General features: G+C 40.6%; 1 protein-coding gene across 1 annotated transcript in view; it reads left to right on the top strand.

The window, feature by feature from the left end:
• nav2a (neuron navigator 2a) overlaps positions 1-19241 on the top strand; it is a 162430-nt gene that overhangs the window by 127779 nt on the left and 15410 nt on the right. Inside the window, exons 15-22 of the mRNA XM_037694567.1 lie at positions 2250-2407; positions 4570-4752; positions 10235-10287; positions 11740-11763; positions 12089-12163; positions 15600-15683; positions 15786-15909; positions 16934-17115. Coding sequence (XP_037550495.1) covers positions 2250-2407; positions 4570-4752; positions 10235-10287; positions 11740-11763; positions 12089-12163; positions 15600-15683; positions 15786-15909; positions 16934-17115 — 883 coding nt within the window. The remainder of the gene's footprint in view (positions 1-2249; positions 2408-4569; positions 4753-10234; positions 10288-11739; positions 11764-12088; positions 12164-15599; positions 15684-15785; positions 15910-16933; positions 17116-19241) is intronic.

The following is a 19241-nucleotide window of genomic DNA, read 5'->3' as shown; positions in this document are numbered from 1 at the left end:
AATAAATATAACAACAGTTATAATAAATAACAACAGTTATAATAAATGTCAGAGAGCAGAGTGTTTTTTTTTTTTGTTTTTTTTTGCTGCTCACCATTTTTCAGCATGTAGGAGCAAAACTAATAAAATCCAGGCTCCAAAGAGACGTTAGTGTGTTCACCAGTTTGGACATAACTGTCATGTAGACGCTTCATGCACGATGAATGCAGCTGAGCCCAGCATCAGGGTTGCCAGATAAATTTAAAATGTCTTATTTACCCCCTTCGTTTCTGTGCACATGTTCAGCAAACACAGCACACACGTCATCTTAGAATATCTTTACTCAGCACATTTGACAGTTTATGACAAAATACTACATTTTAAAGCCACAATACTATAGTTCATAATTTCTTATCTGGCAACCCGACTGACATGGAAACTACAGCATTTTTGTGTGAACTTGCTCTTTTTTGTTGTTGTTTATAAACATTGAAAAAACATGAACGTTTCCAGAGGTTGTTCTCGTGTAAACGGGGCCTGATAGAGAGGTAGATCACTTTGACTTGGTCATTTTAAAAGGAGCTGCATGCTGAAAAAGTCTGGGCACCCCCGTCTTAAATAAACAGTCTGTTTTTACTGTTATTAAACTGTCAGCATTCACACTGGTTAACTATAAATATTAGTATGTGTAGTGTGAACAGACCAGCTGTGGATGGACATAACTTTTTTAATCCATGTAAAAGTTGGTTGAACAGGTGATACTGGACAAACAAACATAAAAAGCTTCCTGAAAGGGGCCCTTAAATCCTGCCCAGTACTCGACATGTGAAATGTGAGAAGAATGTCTTTAAGGAAACGTTGCATCATCTGGACTCACAAGTCTGAGGTTCTGGTTTCACCTTCCTCCCTGACGTTCCTCAGCTTCGTCAGTGAGGAATCCTGCAGCTGATCTTTGTTCTGAAACGTTCCTTCTCTCTAAAACTTGTTTTTCTGTCTGTTGTTCGTCTTCCTTCCTGTCTTCCATCAGCCCCCTGTCCTCCCCCTCTGCTAGCCCTATATTCAGCCGAAACACGCTCCCTCGGAGGCAGGACAGGTAAATCTACCTGTGTGTGATGGTAGGCTTCTGGTGAGCTCGCTGGAGGTGGTGCTGTGGAACCACCACCTGCTGCCACACAGGGCACACCATGAAGGAGCTCAGAACGTTTGTGTCGTTGTGTAGTTTTGTGTTAAATGTGTTGCCCTGTGTGGTAGTTGGTGGTTACTTTTATGGCCCCTCGTTATGAATGTAAGCACGTGAGGTTGTCTGGGTTTTTGTTAGCTTTATGATGTGTGGTCAGACTGCCATCTTGTGGTTCATTTTTGAATTACAGGAGCAAAGAATAAATAATTTAAAATGCTTTGCTTCTTTCCTTAAACTCCTCTTTTACCACAAAGCTTAAAGATATAATTTGTTACCTTTAAAAAAAATTATAAATTAATGTTTTACAAACTTTCTACTGCTGTATTTCACTTTATTTTGTTTTACAAAAGAGTGATAAAGGTGAATTTTTGGCACCAAACTTCTGGGCCTCAGTAAGAAAAATTCACTTTGCAGAATAAACTTTATTTTTTTAGCCGACGAGAGATCAAACTGGATGATTTAGGTAGTTTGTGGTGTTTTGTTGCTTCTGTTGTTTTCCACTTCTGAAGTGTTTCTCTCCCACAGCGGGCCACATTGTGGTAGAAACACTCTGCCTAAGAAGGGATTCAGGTACTATTTGCTCTCTGTTGAACACTTCTCCCCACACATATTCACCAAAATCCCGTCAGCATTCCCTTTATTCCTGCGTCCATGTCCACTCCAAGGCTTCTGCTCACGCTTTAATAAGGAGTTTTTGTTGGGCACATGTTGTGGTGTTGTGCTTCCGTTAGGAGGCGTGTCATTCTGTCCCTGCACCGAGCTGTCGGCGTGTTTTATGCTGGGGCAGGCATGGTTACTGCAGCAGGGTCAGTTTTATTTAACTTTTTTTTATTTTGGGGTGTCTTTTCTGCTTTTTCTGTTGCTCAAAGCTGGAACCTGCGTAATTTCACGCTCTTGTAAAAAAAGTGTTGCATCTGTTTCATCTTCATGTCAAATCCCGGCTATTAATCTGGCTGCTTGAAAGAAGAAACATCCACATCACTAAAAAAATAAAATGTACAATCTGATCCCACATGAGCACAGTCCACACTGCTTTGTCCCCGTTCGGACTCCAGCCTGTCATTTTAACCGTTTCTTTGTATTTCGGCAGGTACGGCCCGTCGACACAGCTGCGAGGGCACGAGGATCGTGACTGGCTGCGCTCCTACTCCACCAGTGGGCTGCAGGACTCTGCCAGCAACTCGCCATTTTCCCCCAGCTCCAGCCTCACCTCCCCCTCCGGTACTCGCTTCAACTTCGGGCAGCTGGGTATGACGCTAAAACACAACTCCACAAATGCAGATGGAGTGAAAGTGTATGTCTCGAGACAGTTTGAAGACATGTTGTCCCAACTGACTGCACCAGCTACATTCTTATTATTCTTCACCTAATTCCTTAAAACACTCCCAATTACTGCACTCAAAGGAGTAATTTTACCGTATTTTTCACCGTACACGTCGCACCGCCCTATAAGTCGCATCAGTCCATATTTGTCTAATAAAGTGGAAAAATCTATAAATATGTGGCTTCGTCGTATACATCGCAACTATTATGCGTCACCACTGACAACCTGGAAATGTGGGCCGGTGTTGTGCCAAAAACCGATGGGCTGCCAAATTGCGGCCGTGGGAGTGTGCACAGGAGGACTTTAACAAGAATTTAACAAGATGAACACTTAAAAACAATTATTTGTTTGCTTGAAATTATATTAAATGTGTGTCTCAGTCTAACTTTTGCTTAATAAATGCACTTTGAGGGTCAAATCAGCTGTATTTCAAAACCCTATACGCGGAAGTAAACGCGTGACGAGTCGCTGTGCAAATTTAACAAGATAAACGCCTCAAAACAATTATTTGTTGGCTCTAATTTATAGTAAATGCTTGTATCAATCTAACATTTGCTTAATAAATGCACTTTAATGGTCAAATTAGCTGCATTTCGTCAGCAGCTGGTTTGACGGTTCCAAGCAGAGAGCAGAATGAAGGTGGGGAGTCTGTGGCAGGCCAGTTGACTCATTAATAGCTGGTAAAGATTCTCAGTCATTCAGGACATGGTAAATAAAAAAAATAATTCAAGACAAAAACAATAAAGTATCAAGTAAAGTATAATAAATAATTTCCAGTTGTTTTTGTCTTGAACTTTTTTGAATTTGTCATTATAGCCATGTTTACCTATTACATGATACAATGGCATACCATACAGCTATTGCTGCCATCAGGTGGCTGAAAGTAGTACTGATCAATTTTTTTTCTGTCAGAATGAATGAAAACAGTCACATCTCAGCCAAAAATTGGTTTATAAATATGGGAAAAATCCATAAATATGTGGCTTCGGCCATAAGTCGCAGGGCGTGTAAATTATGCAAAAACCTGTGACTTATACGCCGAAAAGTACAGTACTTGTTTTTTGCTTGGGTTTTGCAGTACAACCAGGTTTTAAAAAGTAACTAAAAAGTACCGTACTTGATACCGTACACGTCACACTGCCGTATAAGTCACATCATTGGGGGCCGAGATGGTGTAGGGGCAGGGCAGCCGACCTGGGACCCAAAGGTCCTGGGCTCAATCCTCGGTCATTGCACATCTCGTGGTGCCTCTTAGCAGGACACCCTATCCCCAGTTGCTCCTCGGTCACCCTCCATAGCCTCCCACTGCCCTACCTGGTTGTGGAGAACCAATTTTGTCATTGTATGGGGATGACAATGCATAACACATTATTATTATTATTATCAGTCCAAAAATGTCTAATAAAGTGGAAAAAAAAAACCCAACATAAATACGTCTCTTCGCTATATAAGTCGCATCTATTATGCATCACCGCTGACACGTCGCGTTTGTTATGCGTCACCGCTGACAACCCGGAAATAAGCACCGGTGTTGTGCCAAAAACCGATGGGCTGCCAAATGGCAGCCACGGGAGTGTGCACGGGAGGACTTTAACAAGATTTTAACAAGTAACACTTAAAAACAATTATTTGTTTGCTCGACATTATAGTAAAGGTGTGTCTCAGTTGAACTTTTCCTTAATAAATGCACTTTAATGGTCAAATCAGCTGCATTTCACCTGGGCGGTGAAATTCAGCTGATTTGACATTTGCTCCAGGAGTTCCAGAGCTAGACGAAGGTGGCTTGGTATGGCAAGCCAGTAATCTCATTAATAGCCACTTTTACCTATTAATGAGACACTTGGCTTGCCATATAACTCGAGGGCTCTCTAGTTGTGGAAAATTGTAGTGTTCAATATTTTCCATGTCAGAATGAATGAAATTGTCAGATCTCAGCCAAAAATTGGGTTATAAATATGGGGAAAAACAACTTAAATAAGTCGCTTTGCCGTATAAGTCGCAGTGCATGCTAATTTATGCAAAAAGATGCAACTTATATGATGAAAAGTACAGTATTATATTGACCACTGTTTGTGTCATTTTACAGCTTCCAGCCCGACGTCTGCAGCTCAGATCAATCTCGCTGGTCTGCGCAACAACAGCCTGACCACTCAGGACGCCCCGTTTGACCCCTGCAGTGACAACCGGCTGAGAAACTCCTGCATGTCTCTCGATGAGAAGACGCGCACCATGAGCCGATCAGGATCTTTCAGGGACGGGTTTGAAGAAGGTAAAGAGGAGCCCAAAGAAACCACAATTTATGTTTAATTCAGCTTTCTATTTCCTCTTTCTATTTCAGCTCCTCCTTTGTTCACACTTTTATTCCAAATGAATCATTCTTCTATTTGTTAACACAAAGTTAGTGCAGATTACCGTTGCTGCGCTGGAGAAAAGGCCTTTCATTCCCTTTGGAAGTTCATAATCAGCTTTGTTTATTGGGAAAAGTACCAAGCAGTGCTTTTCTCATCAGAAGCAGGACTCTACGCTCGGGGGAACAGCTCAGAAAAAAACACTCCCTGTGCGTCTCCTCAATCCTCAGGGCCACAGAACCGCAGAGCTTGACTCGAATGAATAAATAGAAACAGCAATAAGACAGGGGCATGGTATTGTGGCAAAACAGCTTTTGTAATGAGAAATATCTGGCCTTCTCCTGTGTCAAAACCAGTGCTTAATTTGAGCCGGATTCTGCTGGAGCAGGATCCAGGAACACTCTTATTTTGGCAGGGTGTATTCCGTTAACTGTTTGCTTGGATCCGGTAACTCTCAGGCTTACTAATAATAAAGATATGAGCAAACATGACTGCCTTGAACTAATAAAATCTATGGAAATGTAAACTGAAAATAATTACATAAACACTCATTTTAAACATAACAGCCACTTATGAGCTTCCTAATATCACATCAAAGCTGCCTCTTCAAGTAAGCATTTCCACTTCTACTCTTAAAAAAAATCTCTGCCCCTAAAAGTTAATTCATGAGCAATTTAATTAAAAACACAAAAATATAATTAAACCACACAACTAAATCACAAATCAGTTTTACCATTGAAGTGGGTCATTAATATTTTTTTAAATTATTTATTAAAAATACGAGAGAAAAGTTTGATGGGTAAATCACGTGATTTACGTCATGTTTCAAAATAACGGCGCCAATTTATCAAACTACAAGCCATCAAAATAGCTAAAAGATAGCCCAGTTTACTTTCATTTAAAATAAAGTCTCATTGTACAACTAAATGACAGAGAATTGAAGCACATGAAGGCAGTAGCAATGAAGATGGTTCTCGACAGGGGTGTGTTAGGATGCATGAGAGAAGTGGAGCGTGCTCTATTCACACAAGGAGAGCTGTTGGTCAGGCTACTTCCTGTTGAGAAGTGGAGTGAGCTGTGGGTCATGTTGTTCTCTAGTTGACTCAAGTGTTTTCATACAGTAGATGTTTAACAACCCGTTAAAAAAAACCACCAGAATGCAGGAAATGGCATCTACTTTATTCAAAATTTTCTGGGTGAAGACCCCTAGACATCCCCACCCCGACACCCGCCCACCCCATTTGTGTTCCAGCATAGTTTGGGTTACAAATTAAGCAGTGGTCAAAAACACACTTTTGCCCCATTTGCACTGCTCCTACTCAGTCCCCGACTCTACTCAGCCCTCCACGGAAAAATCTCTATTCCACAGTACTTTTTAGCTGATTCGAGTCTGAGTCGGGACCTTGTTTGCTCTCTGCTTCTCTGGTAGGACTGTGTGAGCTGAGTCCGGACCGAAACTTGAATACAGGTCACTGATTGGTCAGGGGGAGGAGTCACTGGATCTTAGAAACTTTTCACCGATCCACCATTTGCAATTTCTTGGAACACGGAGCAGCGGCTGGATCTATTTTTAAGATTTTTAAAACAATAATGACCACACCGTGTTTATTGCTGAAGTCCAGGCGTTTTTTGTGTTTGGTGACCGACGACAAAATTCGAGCGAGCGGAGTCACCGTGGAGGATTGTATGAGCTGCCGACCTGTTGAAGCATGCGAGGCTGGACCCCGAGCCCCAGTCTCACATGCTCACAAAGGCCGGATGCCGAGCCCTGGCAGGCGGGAGTACAGGACGGGGGGTGGAAACGTTTTTTTTTTTTTTAAACATTTTATGTATAATTACATTTTTTTTTTTTTTTTAATTAGTGAAGAATAAAAATAAATAAACGGTGCCGGCTTTATCATGAAATCCTGTTTTCACTTTGACTATTAAATCATCGGTTAATTAAAGTTAAGAGAAAAAGAAACATTCATATTTAAAAATAATAATTTGACATTATTTATCTGAGGAGCAGACTGCTTTGAGTTTAACTCATCGCAGAACTCTTACTCTTAATGGTGAACTAAAGTTCATTAAAAGTTCATTAGCAGGATTTTGGATTCTGGACACGCCTCTAGAACTGGTCCTGATGTGTGGTGGAAATCAGGCTGATCTGAGCAGGACTGAGTAGGACCAGTGCAAACGTGGCATTACAGAGGTTCATAATAATAATAATAATAATAATGTCACCACAATGTCAGCACTGTATGTTTCCATACAATGGCGAAATTAGTCTCTGCATTTAACCCATCCACCACCAGGTGGTGCAGTGGGCAGCTATTGAAAGCGCCCGGGGGGCATTTTGGGGATGAGGCGTGCTGCCCAGAGACGCCACGTGATGTGCAGTGACTGGGGATCGAACCTGGGACTTTTGGGTCCCAAGCCGGCTGCCCTGCCTCTACACCATCTCGGCCCCCATACATATGATTAGGAAGGTGATCTAGCTACTAGAATAGGTCATAATAGCTGCAGGAAGTGACTCAGGGTTATTAATTATTATTATTATTATTGTAAATGAGTCCTCGTGACTCAATGAGACTAACCTGTATAAATAAAGGTTGAATGAATGGAAGTGCCACTGGAGTGAAATAGAGATTGCATCCAGTGACACTTTAGGATTGTATGCACCAAACAAAGATTAAAGAAGAACAAAAAATAAAATGTTTTACTAACAATGTGCTGCCCTAATATTTCGATATAAAAAGACCATTTTAATAAACATGAGTTTTTGCCTAAAATATAGCTGGAAGTTGATTTTTTGTGGTGCTTAGTTTTCCTTGTCTGGGATAAATTCAAGTATATTTTATAGATGCTCTGTTTTACATGAGAACTCTCAATGACAGGCCAAAGTTTTTTTTTTTTTATCTTTTTATCATTTAACAGGATATGACAGCTGTTTGTCTTCCCTTGTGAATCTTAAAAGATCTCTGTGAAAGCATGTTATTACACCTCTACCACCAGTAACGGATCTGGCTCAGTCTCCCCACCACCACCACCACAGCCCCACAATCCATGTTCCCTTTGAGGAGAAGAGATAATTACAGGGATCACTGTGGGAGGTGTAAATGAGATGCTGTGACATTTAAGAAACTTTAAACAAAACTTTCTCCCTTTTCATTTTCTCACTCTTTGTGTGGGGTGGAAACAGATGCACTTTACTTGAGCGTGTGTGTGTTTCTGAAGTGTAAAGTTACCCATAAGCCCCTGTCTGATTGACAGGGCAAAGGCCACATTGTCCATCAAACACTTTGTTGGACCTGTCCTTAACGATAGAAACAGCCCCGTTTTGTCGCTTTATCTACTTTACACTTCGTACATGATCAGCATCTTCGTCTCGGAGCATGTCTGAAACACCCTAGGCCCCACAAGGTGTCCACACAGTCTACTTGTTGTGGCAGAGGAGCAGCGACTCTACTCTGAGCTCAGTATGAGCCACTGAACTTTTTACTCCAGGCTTTTATGCACTTTATCAATAAACCAAGTGACTCATCCAGGATGTAGCCACCCCCCACACACCTTTGCCTGCTGATGAAGGTTCCAGCTCTTTCCCAATCATACAAGCCTGAACAGGATGAAGTGGGGACAGAATATGGAGAAAAGGATCAAGTATAAAATACCTTTCCCTCTCAAATATTCTCCTTAAAATCCCAAATGAGGCATTTGAACATAAATAATTTGTTTCTAGAATATTTGTAAACCTTGCTGGCTTTTAAAAAATTTCAAATTGACGTTCCTTGGAGGAACATGTATCATTTGCCACATTGCATGGCAAAGTTTTATATACATATATTTTGCATGATTAGTTAATGTTCAGAGTTTGTTTTGGGGGTGAGTTTCAACAAGTACCACACATAATGTGCAGAACTGACTGATGTATGGCTATTTTTGTATTTGCTGAGGTTGATTAGCTGCAGCAACCATCTTTGACTGGGTTGACTCCAAAACATAATGAGTTGTAGAGGCACGTCCAGTGATCACATTTCATGACTGTTATTCAAATCCATTCAGCAGTTCAGGAAACATTTTGCAAACAGACAAACAGAAGGAATTGCATTATTGCTCACCTTTAAAAAAAAAAAAATCAAACTATTGTTATTAATTTTTAATTTTGAGCATATAATACACAAAGAACATAAAACAAAAAACCCTCCCACACCAGATCAGTTACACACACATAAATAAACTAAACAGGCATTGACAAGTTGTCCACATATAGAAGGCTGCCAAGTATCTCAAAATCTTTTAACAGAACCCTTTAGGGTACATCTGATTTTTTTTTCCAAATTAGTATTATATATCATCTCCCTTATCCAGTGTACATAAGCTGTGGGCTGGGGGTGGGGCTGGGGGGTGGGGGGGTCCTTCCAATTGCACAATACCAGTCTTCTAGCCAAAAGAGAACCAAAAGCAATCACACCCTTCTCGTATTTTCTGAAGGACGTAACCACAGGGACCACCCCGAACAGTGAGATGAACGGTGATGGGGGCACAGTTTTTCCACATATCCCAGAAACGGTGTCAAAAATAGATTGCCAAAAGGTCTGCAGTTTGGGACAGGTCCAGAATGTATGCAAGAGTGTAGCTGGAGTTTGTTTACAATGATTGTATGCAGGGTCCAGGTTGGCTTTGATCTTGGACAGCTTGTCCTTGGACCAGTGCAGCCTGTGCAATTATAGCATGTCTCAGACAATCTGAAGATGAATAAATGTTCTTAATGATCTTTCTCCAGGTTGAGTCTGACATGGATTCCTCCAAGTCTGTTTCTCATTTCAGTTTAAGGGAGTCCAAACTAGTCTCATGGTATGAACTGAGCAATGTATAAATCTTTCTAACACCTTTCTTAGTGTCAAACCTGCATTCCAAAATCTTAACCACAAAATGTTTATAGAGGGGTGTTGTTCACCTTTAAAGGCAGTGGGCAATAATCATTACATATAAAATGATCTTATCAAATGACTCCCCAAAACTGCAACAAACATTCATCTTTCAAGTGGCTTCCAGCAAAACGTTCTGTCTAGACTAAACCAAGATAAAAGTGACTCCTCTGTTAACTAGTCTGCTCCTTTTGAGGAATTCCTTGCAGATCAGCCCGACCTCTTGGCGTGGTTGATGACATCACAGCGCTGATCTTTACTAATCTGCTCCCAGGCAGGAAACAGGGACGCTGTTGTTTGCCTGCGTCTGATGTGCGATTAGCGAATGAGTCATTAACGGAGTAAGGCTCAGGTTGAGCTCAAACAAGGAGGAGTTTTATCTTTATGGCTTCATTCAGAAGTTGGGGGGGGGGGGCGGGGCAGTGTTGCTGTGGGAGGTCTGTTTATGATCACTTTAATGTACATTCTAATCCTACATTTACTCTCTCCGCAGTTCATGGATCATCCCTGTCTCTGGTCTCCAGCACTTCTTCCATTTATTCCACGGTGAGTTTGCCAGGATCTTTAACGAGAGCAGAGTTTTAAACTGCACATGCACGTTTGTCTGTCCTCTCATGATGCAACATTCATCGGAAGAGAAATAAACAGAAAAGCAGCAGGGGTTCCTCAGCTCACAGTCAAGTGGTTAGCAGAGAAACACATTTGTGCTTTAGCTAGCAGCTTGTTAGCTGCTTGTTTGGACTCAGAACTCAGCCCACATGTGGAGCGCTGGCTCGGTGCGTCACAGTGGAGCTCCTCCTCCCTCTGAGCCGGGACTCGCTCACCTGAGCAGGTGTAGCTCGGCAACTCTCACACTGTGAGGTCCTTGGAGGCAACGAGCCACAGGCTGTAAATCAGAGCAGGAAGGAGAGTGGAGGCAAAATGATGGCCACTTTATCCCTGACAGGAACCATCACGTCCTGGCAACAAACGGTAGGAACGAAGCCCTGAAGCACGGAGGACTTCTATGATTTCTTCAGATTTGTTTTAGATTCAGATCATTTTCCTAATGATGATTCTTGAATTTCAATCCAAAGTAGATTCTCTGCTGTGTGACAAAAAAAAAAAAAAAAATCAAAGCATTTCATTATCAGCAGCATTTAATTCAAATTCCCTTTGTTTTTCTTGTTTGTTGTTTTTATTGCCATTGCTTTAAAGCTGTAAAATAATTTAAACAGTTCTAACTGAATTAGTTTTTGTCTGCGAGGAGCTGGTCCAGGTTGTCCCATCAGAGTGAGACATCTGTGTGTTTTGGCTGCGTCTCCAAAGCAGACTGCGGTGTTTGTGTTTCCAGGATCCAGACCGTCGTGTCTGTGTGTGTGACTGGGTGTGCAGATCGCTACTTCATAAACCACACGCACCACAGTGCAGTTGTACCAACACAGTGCAGGCTTATGAAACCTGATTCAGTACTTTGGTGGTTTAGGTGGAAGCACATTAATTATGAGCCGCTGTGCTCCGTTGCTTCTGTGACAGGCTGAGCTAATCATCAGTTGAAAGACAGAAAGGACAATAAATCCATAATGCAGCCTCAAACTGGTCCAATAATCCCTGAACTGACGTCTCACCATAAATAAGCGTAGCATTCCCATATTACTGTGCATGTAAATGTGGGTGTTGCAGTGTTTTGATCAGCAGCGGGGTGTGTTGTGTTCGTGCGAGCGTTTGCTTTGAGTCTTCCCCTGTGTGTATTTGCCTCCCTGTCTTTTTCTGCTTTTGTTCCACGTAATGCGAACGAGGACAATGAGACTCGGTGAAATGCCTTCAGGACGAGAGCTCTGCTTCGCAGACATACTACACCAGACCATATCCTCCACGGTTTATGAAGCTCGCCTCATACGGAGCTAGTAAACCATGTGCAGGACGACCTCCGGCACATTGAACAACTTTCTCTTTCCATGAAGGTGTTTAAGAATCCTGTCAGTGTGCCATCTAATGGTTTTCCTGTTTGTTTTGCAGAACGAGGAGAAGTCTCAGTCAGAGGTGAGTGTCAACACGCCCACCGCTCTTCCGTCCTCTTTCATTTCCAGCGCACGGTGGCCGGACCTGTTGAAACTTGGGCTTGTGTTCACACTTGTATCCAGTTACCTGTGCAGCTTTTTGTGACTGGCCCTGTAGCAGGCTCTCTTTACACCCTGAACACCTGCATGTGCTCCTGCAGCATTTCATCCTTTAACCTGAACATATCGGAGCTCCAATCTGGGAGCCTCCCTTAATTGTTACTGTCTCTTCTGTTCGGCATCGCCTGCTTTCACTGTTTTTATGCTTTTGTCGATTTGATGTGATTTGTTTTTTCTTGCCCCTGCAGATTCGAAAGCTGCGCCGGGAGTTGGATGCCTCCCAGGAAAAGGTTTCTGCCCTCACGACACAACTGAGCGCTAATGTAAGTAAACAGCACTGCACGGCAGGACGCTCACTCAGAACACGTCCTTCCTGAACGTGACACGCCAAGAGTTCTGTTATTATAGCATTGGTATGGACAATTAACTGGATTAAAAAGATCTTTTTCACCTTTGAAATCATTTGTTGTTAATCCAAAACGGATGAACTCAACAAATCGGACATACAAAAGTCTCATTTATACCCAGTCAGGGTAAAAAAAAACACATCATAAACCACTTTGTCTCTGTCACGCACTTGCTTTTCTTTTCAAACAGCAGCTTTTGCTGAACAGTTGCCACCATGAAGAGCTTTAATCTCAAAAGGTGTAATTTTACCTTCAGAAAAATCTCTTAAAGCATCTCTAGACATGATTTATTCTGCCAGCCTCCCTCCTGCGTCGCACAAGCCTCGCCAGGTTCTGCTTTTAATCGAGTGTGCACACGCAGGTGCTTTTCACTGTGGATTAGACGTATGAAGGCAGAGGTGTTCGATTACAGCAGGTACTCAAGTCCAAGATGGAGAATGACGCCTGCGTGCAGAGAGGAGTTGTGCTGGAGTGGAAATAAAATCCCAGAAGCTGGGAGATTACTTCATTTAAAGCCACGATGCAGACTGACACATGCTGAAGTATTCAGACGCACCTTGAAGCCCCAGAGACGAACAATCCAAGAATCTGCTGCAAAAAGACGACTTCAGTCACAGTCAGCAAAATAATGTTCATGCACTTCTGCAGCAGACCAGTCGAGTCTCACCTGAATGTTTAAAGCACACACTGAGGAGCTCTAATCATTTTCATCTTATTTTAATTTCCTCTTCTTTGGGTTTTGAGCATCTGCTTATTGTCTGAATGTTTATGAAGCATTCACTCTGTTCAACAATTTTCAGTCAGGTCATCTGGACAGTTTCTTTTTTTGCTGAAATGTTTCACCTTCCATCCAGAAGGCTTCATCAGTCAAGGAAACACACAACACAAAACTGATTCTTCCCCCAAACAGCTTACTCCAAAGTGGAACAAACCAGTTATGTTGGTGCTAAGATGGTGTTTTTGAACCAGTTTGACATGACCATCGACGAGGAAGAGGGCCGGCATCGGAGGAGGGGGCATGCCAAAGACACCATCTTAACACCAACATAACTGGTTTGTTCCACTTTGGAGTAAGCTTTTGGGGGGAAGAATCAGTTTTGTGTTGTGTGTTTCCTTGACTGATGAAGCCTTCTGGATGGAAGGTGAAACGTTTCATCAAAAAAAGAAACTGTCCAGATGACCTGACTGAAAATTGTTGGCTTGTACACCTGGATTATTGAGCATGGATATTTTTGTTTCATTCACACTGTTGTGATCCATTTTTCTTCTGTGTTTTTCAGCATCTTTCTCATTCCACAGTTTTTGTGGTATTTCAACAAATCATAAATCAAAACGTTCAGCTCGTTCAGAAGGAGGATGACTGTTAGTATTGGTGCAACTTTAGCTTTTTGAAATATTTAGCCTTTTCTGCCATTTTTGTCTCATAGAAAATGAATTGAGCTCATTTTACATCCTTCAAATCTTTAGATGTGTTTACAGCCTTTTACTGCTCCTTTCACATTTTGTTCTGCTTCAGCTTATTTCAGCTTCCTTGTGCAAATTTAACATTTTTTCAGCTACTTGCCGCTAATTTCAAGTGTTTTTCAGCTGTGTTGCGCTCCTTTCAGATTCTTTCTGCTAACTACAACATTTTTGTGCTTCTTCTAATTTCTTTCTGCTAATTTCAGCTTGTTATGCTCCTTTCAGCTTATTTCTGCAAGTTTCAGCTCTTTCTACTATTTCAGCTATTTTTATGCTAATTTTAGATTTTTCAGCTAATTCCACATTTTTTGCACTAATTTCAACTTTTTTCAGCCTAATTCAGCAAAAATGTGCTCTCTCCACTTCCTTCTGAAGCTTATTTCTGCTTTTAGCTACCTTTCAGCTGTTTTTTTTTTTTTTTTCTAATTTCAGCTTCTTCTTTTTTTCAGATAATTTCAATATTTTGTGTCCATTTCTGCTTCTTTCAGCCTAATTGGGCAAATATGTGTTCTATCTCCTTTGTTATGCTAATTTAAGCTTGTTCTACCTTTTCAGCTACTTTTTAGCAAAGATTAGCTATTTTCAGATATATTAAAGTTTTTGGTGGTTATTTCTGCTACTATCAGCCTAGTAAACTACTTTATACAAATTTAGATATAGATATCGATAGTTTTAGCTTTTTCTGGTATTTCAGCTACTATTTAACAGTTTTTATACTAATTTGAGCCTTTTCAGCTAATTCCATATGTTTGTTTGTTTTTTAGCTCATTTCAGTTCATTCTGCTTCCTTCTGGTAGCTTAAGCTTCCTTCTGTCGTTTCAGCTACTTTTCAACTTTCTTTTTTTAGCTAATTTCCTAATTTTTATGCTCATTCATGCTTAAACATAATTCAGCAAACATGTTCTTTCTGATTTCTTCTGCTAATTTAGGCTTGCTCTTTCATTGCAGCTTCATTTCAGAATGTTGTTTTAGCTACATGTAATTTCAGCTGTTTTTCAGCAAGTTCTGCAATAAGCAGTCACACTGCATTTTTGCAGGAAATGTAATTCCTCTATTTTTTTATTGTAGTTTTTTAAATCTAATTTCATGCTATTACTTTGTCAGATGATCATTCCAGTTTAATTACCAACTTCTTCTGATCAAACTAACATCTTTGACTGTTCTCTGGAGAAACAATCCAACAGTTTGAGATCGGTGGCGTGTCCTGTGACCACCAGCAGATGATCATATTCCTCAGGATGTTCTTCTGTGCAGTTGTTTGGGTTTCCTTGTGTTTATTTCTTGATTTAAGGGGAACTTGACGTCATGTTTGGGTTATGACTCCAAGGTTGGAGCGGTTGTGTCAACAGCTCCCGTATTTTCTCATCTCACTCAGCTGCTCAGGTGGAGTCAGTCAAGGGCGCTGCTGGTTCACATTGTTCTCCTTCCCTCATACTCTGCCCAATCTCCGCTCACACTCATTTGGACATTTGCAAACTAGTTAGTACCTCCAGTTCCACGGTCAACACAATTTCAGTTTATTTTGTGCACACCACAAGTAAGCCATCTTCCTGCAAAGAACAAGCTGCATTACCTTCAACATGAGCCCCTCCTCAAACCACAAGCAGAGCAAGAACATCACATCTAGTCCAGGACTGATGTGAATGCAGCTCTTAAATAGGGTTTGAAGAATAAAGACCTTTGTTGGTATTTTAGCCTTTACTTTGTGAGTTCCAGGTATCTGAAAACCTTGCAGGTAACTTTTGATTAAAACTTGGTGAGCAGATATTTGAGAGGAGACAAAAGTCTGCAACTTCTATTTTCTTATGTTTTTTATGTATATCTTGTTGTGCTGCTTGTCTTGTTCAAAAACATACAGCGCATCACTTGAAGTTGCCTTTATTTTTCCCAGGCTCACCTGGTGGCAGCGTTTGAACAGAGTCTGGGCAACATGACCATCAGACTGAAGAGTCTCACTCTGACGGCAGAGCAGAAGGTAAAAACGTCAAACACACCGTCGGATACAAATCATGGTACATGATGAAAACATCCGCAGCTGGATGGCCAGGTTTAACAACCTGCCATGTTTTCTGTACAGGACTCGGAGCTGAATGAACTGAGGAAGACCATCGAGCTGCTGAAGAAGCAGAACGCCGTCGCTCAAGCTGCCATCAACGGCGTCATCAACACTCCTGAACTTGTACCCAGAGGAGACCGGACAGGTACGAACAAGCAGCACTGACCAATGCATTTGTTTGGGAGGGTTCGTCAGTATGTTGAAAGTTAAATGTACTGTTGTAATGAATATACGTTTGAATGAAGACAAACAATAAGTCTTGGGTTGGTGCTAAATCTATTACTGTATGTGCAAAGGACAATAAAAGTCGTAGTAAACACTAGGCCTGTCGCGATGAACAATAAATCCATTAATCGCATGATAAATGAAAATTATCAACTTAATTTTCATTTATTGGCTCTATTGTTTCTTCGTGTCTCTCTCTTTCTACTGAAGACACTGGATGACAAAAGGCTCAACTCTGGTGCTCTTTACTGACCCCCCCCCCCCCCTTTTCTTTTCTCTTTAAAATAAATTTTAACCGTCCAAAATCGCTTTTTTAGATCATTAAAAGCAACTAAGCTGAGAAGCTAAGCTACGAGCTAAGCTAACAGACCGAACTTGGGGAAAAAACCTCCGTCTTGTCGAAGCTCCGAAATTCACAGTTGAAACTCGTGCCTTCGTGTAAAAAGTTGTTTTTCTCTGCAAAAAGAAGCTGAGAACTTGTTTACTGATTTTTTTATTTATTAAAAGCTTCATGTGAAAAATGCTATGCTAAAGAGCTCAAACCACACCGAGCGTCCGCCATTTTGAGAACCGCAAAACAGGAAGGAGAGACAGCCCATGTCACATCAAGGGGCCTCCCTCCCATTTTTCTTAGAGACACGCTGCTCGCTCCCTCACTATCCATCCTTCAGTTCAAACTGCCTTATACTGCCATCCAGTGGTCAAAAAAAGGTACTGCACACAAAAATTTACCAACATTTCTTATTAAATTTGACAAGAATGACTAATTATTGTCAAATTTCAAAGAATATTATCATTTATTTCAATAATTTCTGAGACAATTAATCCCCCAGCAAAATTTGTTATTGTGACAGGCCTAGTCAACACTCCTTTGTTATTCAAAGTGATCCCACAGGCTGCAGATTACCTGTAAACTCGTATTTATCTGTTCTGTCTCCTGTCAGGTGGCAGTAGCAGCTCTCTTCAGCAGCAGCAGCAGCCTCAGAGTCAGCAGCCAGACCTGCGCATCAGGAGGCAGCACTCCTCCGACAGCGTCAGCAGCGTCGCCAGCGCAACCAGCCACTCCAGCGTGGGCTCCAACATGGACGTCGACGCAAAAAACAAGAAGAAGAACAAAAAGAACTGGGTAAGAGGCAGAAAACTGAAGCATCATAAATGTAAATGTGCTGTAACAAGCAGCAAGTCTGGATGTTTGAAGTTTTGGATTTCCTCTCAGCGTTTTTGTGTGTCGGTATCACATGTTTGCATTTTCCCCATTTAGCCAACTTTCAAAGGAGATAAGGTGAATACACCAGACGTTGTTCAGCTGTCACGTAGAAAACATGAGACAGATTTGATTTGGTTATTTGCAGGTCATAAAGCAGAATATATTTAAACTAAAGCCTGGTTCAGTTGTTCTGTAAATGATGCAAAGCACCAAATCAACGCCTGCTAGAAGGTGAATAGTGCTTAAGGTAGCTCATCTTTTACTCATAATAATAAAAACACGTACTAACTTTTTCTTTGTGATCAGAAGACATTTTTGTGCACCGGAGGACAAGTCAAACATAACGATGTATGCAACTTTTACCATTTTCCATCTTGTAAACTCTGTCATCCCTGTGTTTGTTAGTGTCCCATCAACGTGTCCTATTTGAAAATGAGCTCGGCTCATGTAACACCACCTGTGTGTGTGGATGCACACCCAGCTGTTGGTGTTTCTGTAGATGAATCCCCACAGGAGGCTTCTTCCTGCAGACGCTGCCCCCACATTGTGTGTTTAATGGGGGCTGCATTAGTTGGATAGTATCTAATATATCAAAGAGCTTGCTGTTCATGGTGGTTGGGATGTGGAGTTAGCTCATAGCTGTCTGGAATCCAAATCAGCTCTAGACCCATACGGGTCTCTGGTTTAATCCTTGCCCCTCCATAACATAATAGCCCACCCGAGCCCATATGAACATGTGTCGTTTTGTCTCCCTGTCTTCCTCTGCTTCGCTTCACATGGCAGGTCCATGAGGTAAGAGTGGTATGCTGTGTGAAATGAAAGGACCCAAAGAAGTCTAACACCCCCCCCCCCTTCCCGCACCTGTTATAGGTTACTAACTTCAGTTCTTTTCTTCCACTTCCTCTGTCTTTCGCTGCCACCATAGTCTTTCCTCTCCAACACTTTTCCCTGAAAATGCTCTTATGACACTTGAGCTTAAGAATGAGTTGTTAAAATCAGGAACAGTGTCTGCTTCCTCGATGGAGAACAGCTCTGAGGAACATTGCTAATTTAATCTTCTAACTGCTGTTAAAAGATCTGAGGTGGGTCTTAGCTAAACATTCAAGATTCTGTAGGAACAAAGCAAGTGTGCCTTTATGAAAGATATAATGTAGGAAGGAGTGGAAAGGGTCAATATTTTACTAAATAAAGGTGTTGCACAAACTAGCCTCATATGTATTTTTGAACTTTGTTGATTCTTAAAATGCCTGTCTGAGTGTGCAGCTTGATGAACATTTACCAAGCATCAGATTCTCACACAACTCTTACTACAAACTATACTTTATTTTACTACAAAAAGTAAAGTTTATTTTACTACAAAACTAAACTTTACTACAAAAAGTAAACTTTATTTTACTACAAACTAAACTTTACTTTACTACAAAAAGTAAACTTTATTTTACTACAAACTAAACTTTACTTTAATACAAATAGTAAACTTTATTTTACTCCAAACTAAACTTTACTACAAAAAGTAAACTTTATTTTACTACAAACTAAACTTTACTAGAAAAAGTAAACTTTATTTTACTACAAACTAAACTTTACTTTACTACAAAATTAAACTTTATTTTACTACAAACTAAACTTTATTTTACTCCAAACTAAACCTTATTTTACTAAAAAACTAAACTTTATTTTACTAAAAACTAAACTTTATTTTACTACAAAAACTAAACTTTATTTTACTACAAACTATACTATATTTTACTACAAACTAAACTTTATTTTACTCAAAACTAAACTTTATTTTACTACCAAAACTAAACTTTATTTTACTCCAAACTAAACTTTATTTTACTACAAAAACTAAACTTTATTTTATTCCAAACTATACTATATTTTACTACAAACTAAACTTTACTACAAAAAGTAAACTTTATTTTACTACAAACTAAACTTTACTTTACTAGAAAAAGTCAACTTTATTTTACTACAAACTAAACTTTATTTTTCTCCAAACTAAACTTTATTTTACTAAAAACTAAACTTTATTTTACTACAAA

Source organism: Nematolebias whitei, chromosome 2 (assembly GCF_014905685.2).
Source record: "Nematolebias whitei isolate Nwh7 chromosome 2, NemWhi1, whole genome shotgun sequence".
NCBI classification, from domain to species: Eukaryota; Metazoa; Chordata; class Actinopteri; order Cyprinodontiformes; family Rivulidae; genus Nematolebias; species Nematolebias whitei.
Note: the sequence above shows the minus strand (reverse complement) of the source record. Positions and strands in the feature narration are given on the sequence as shown.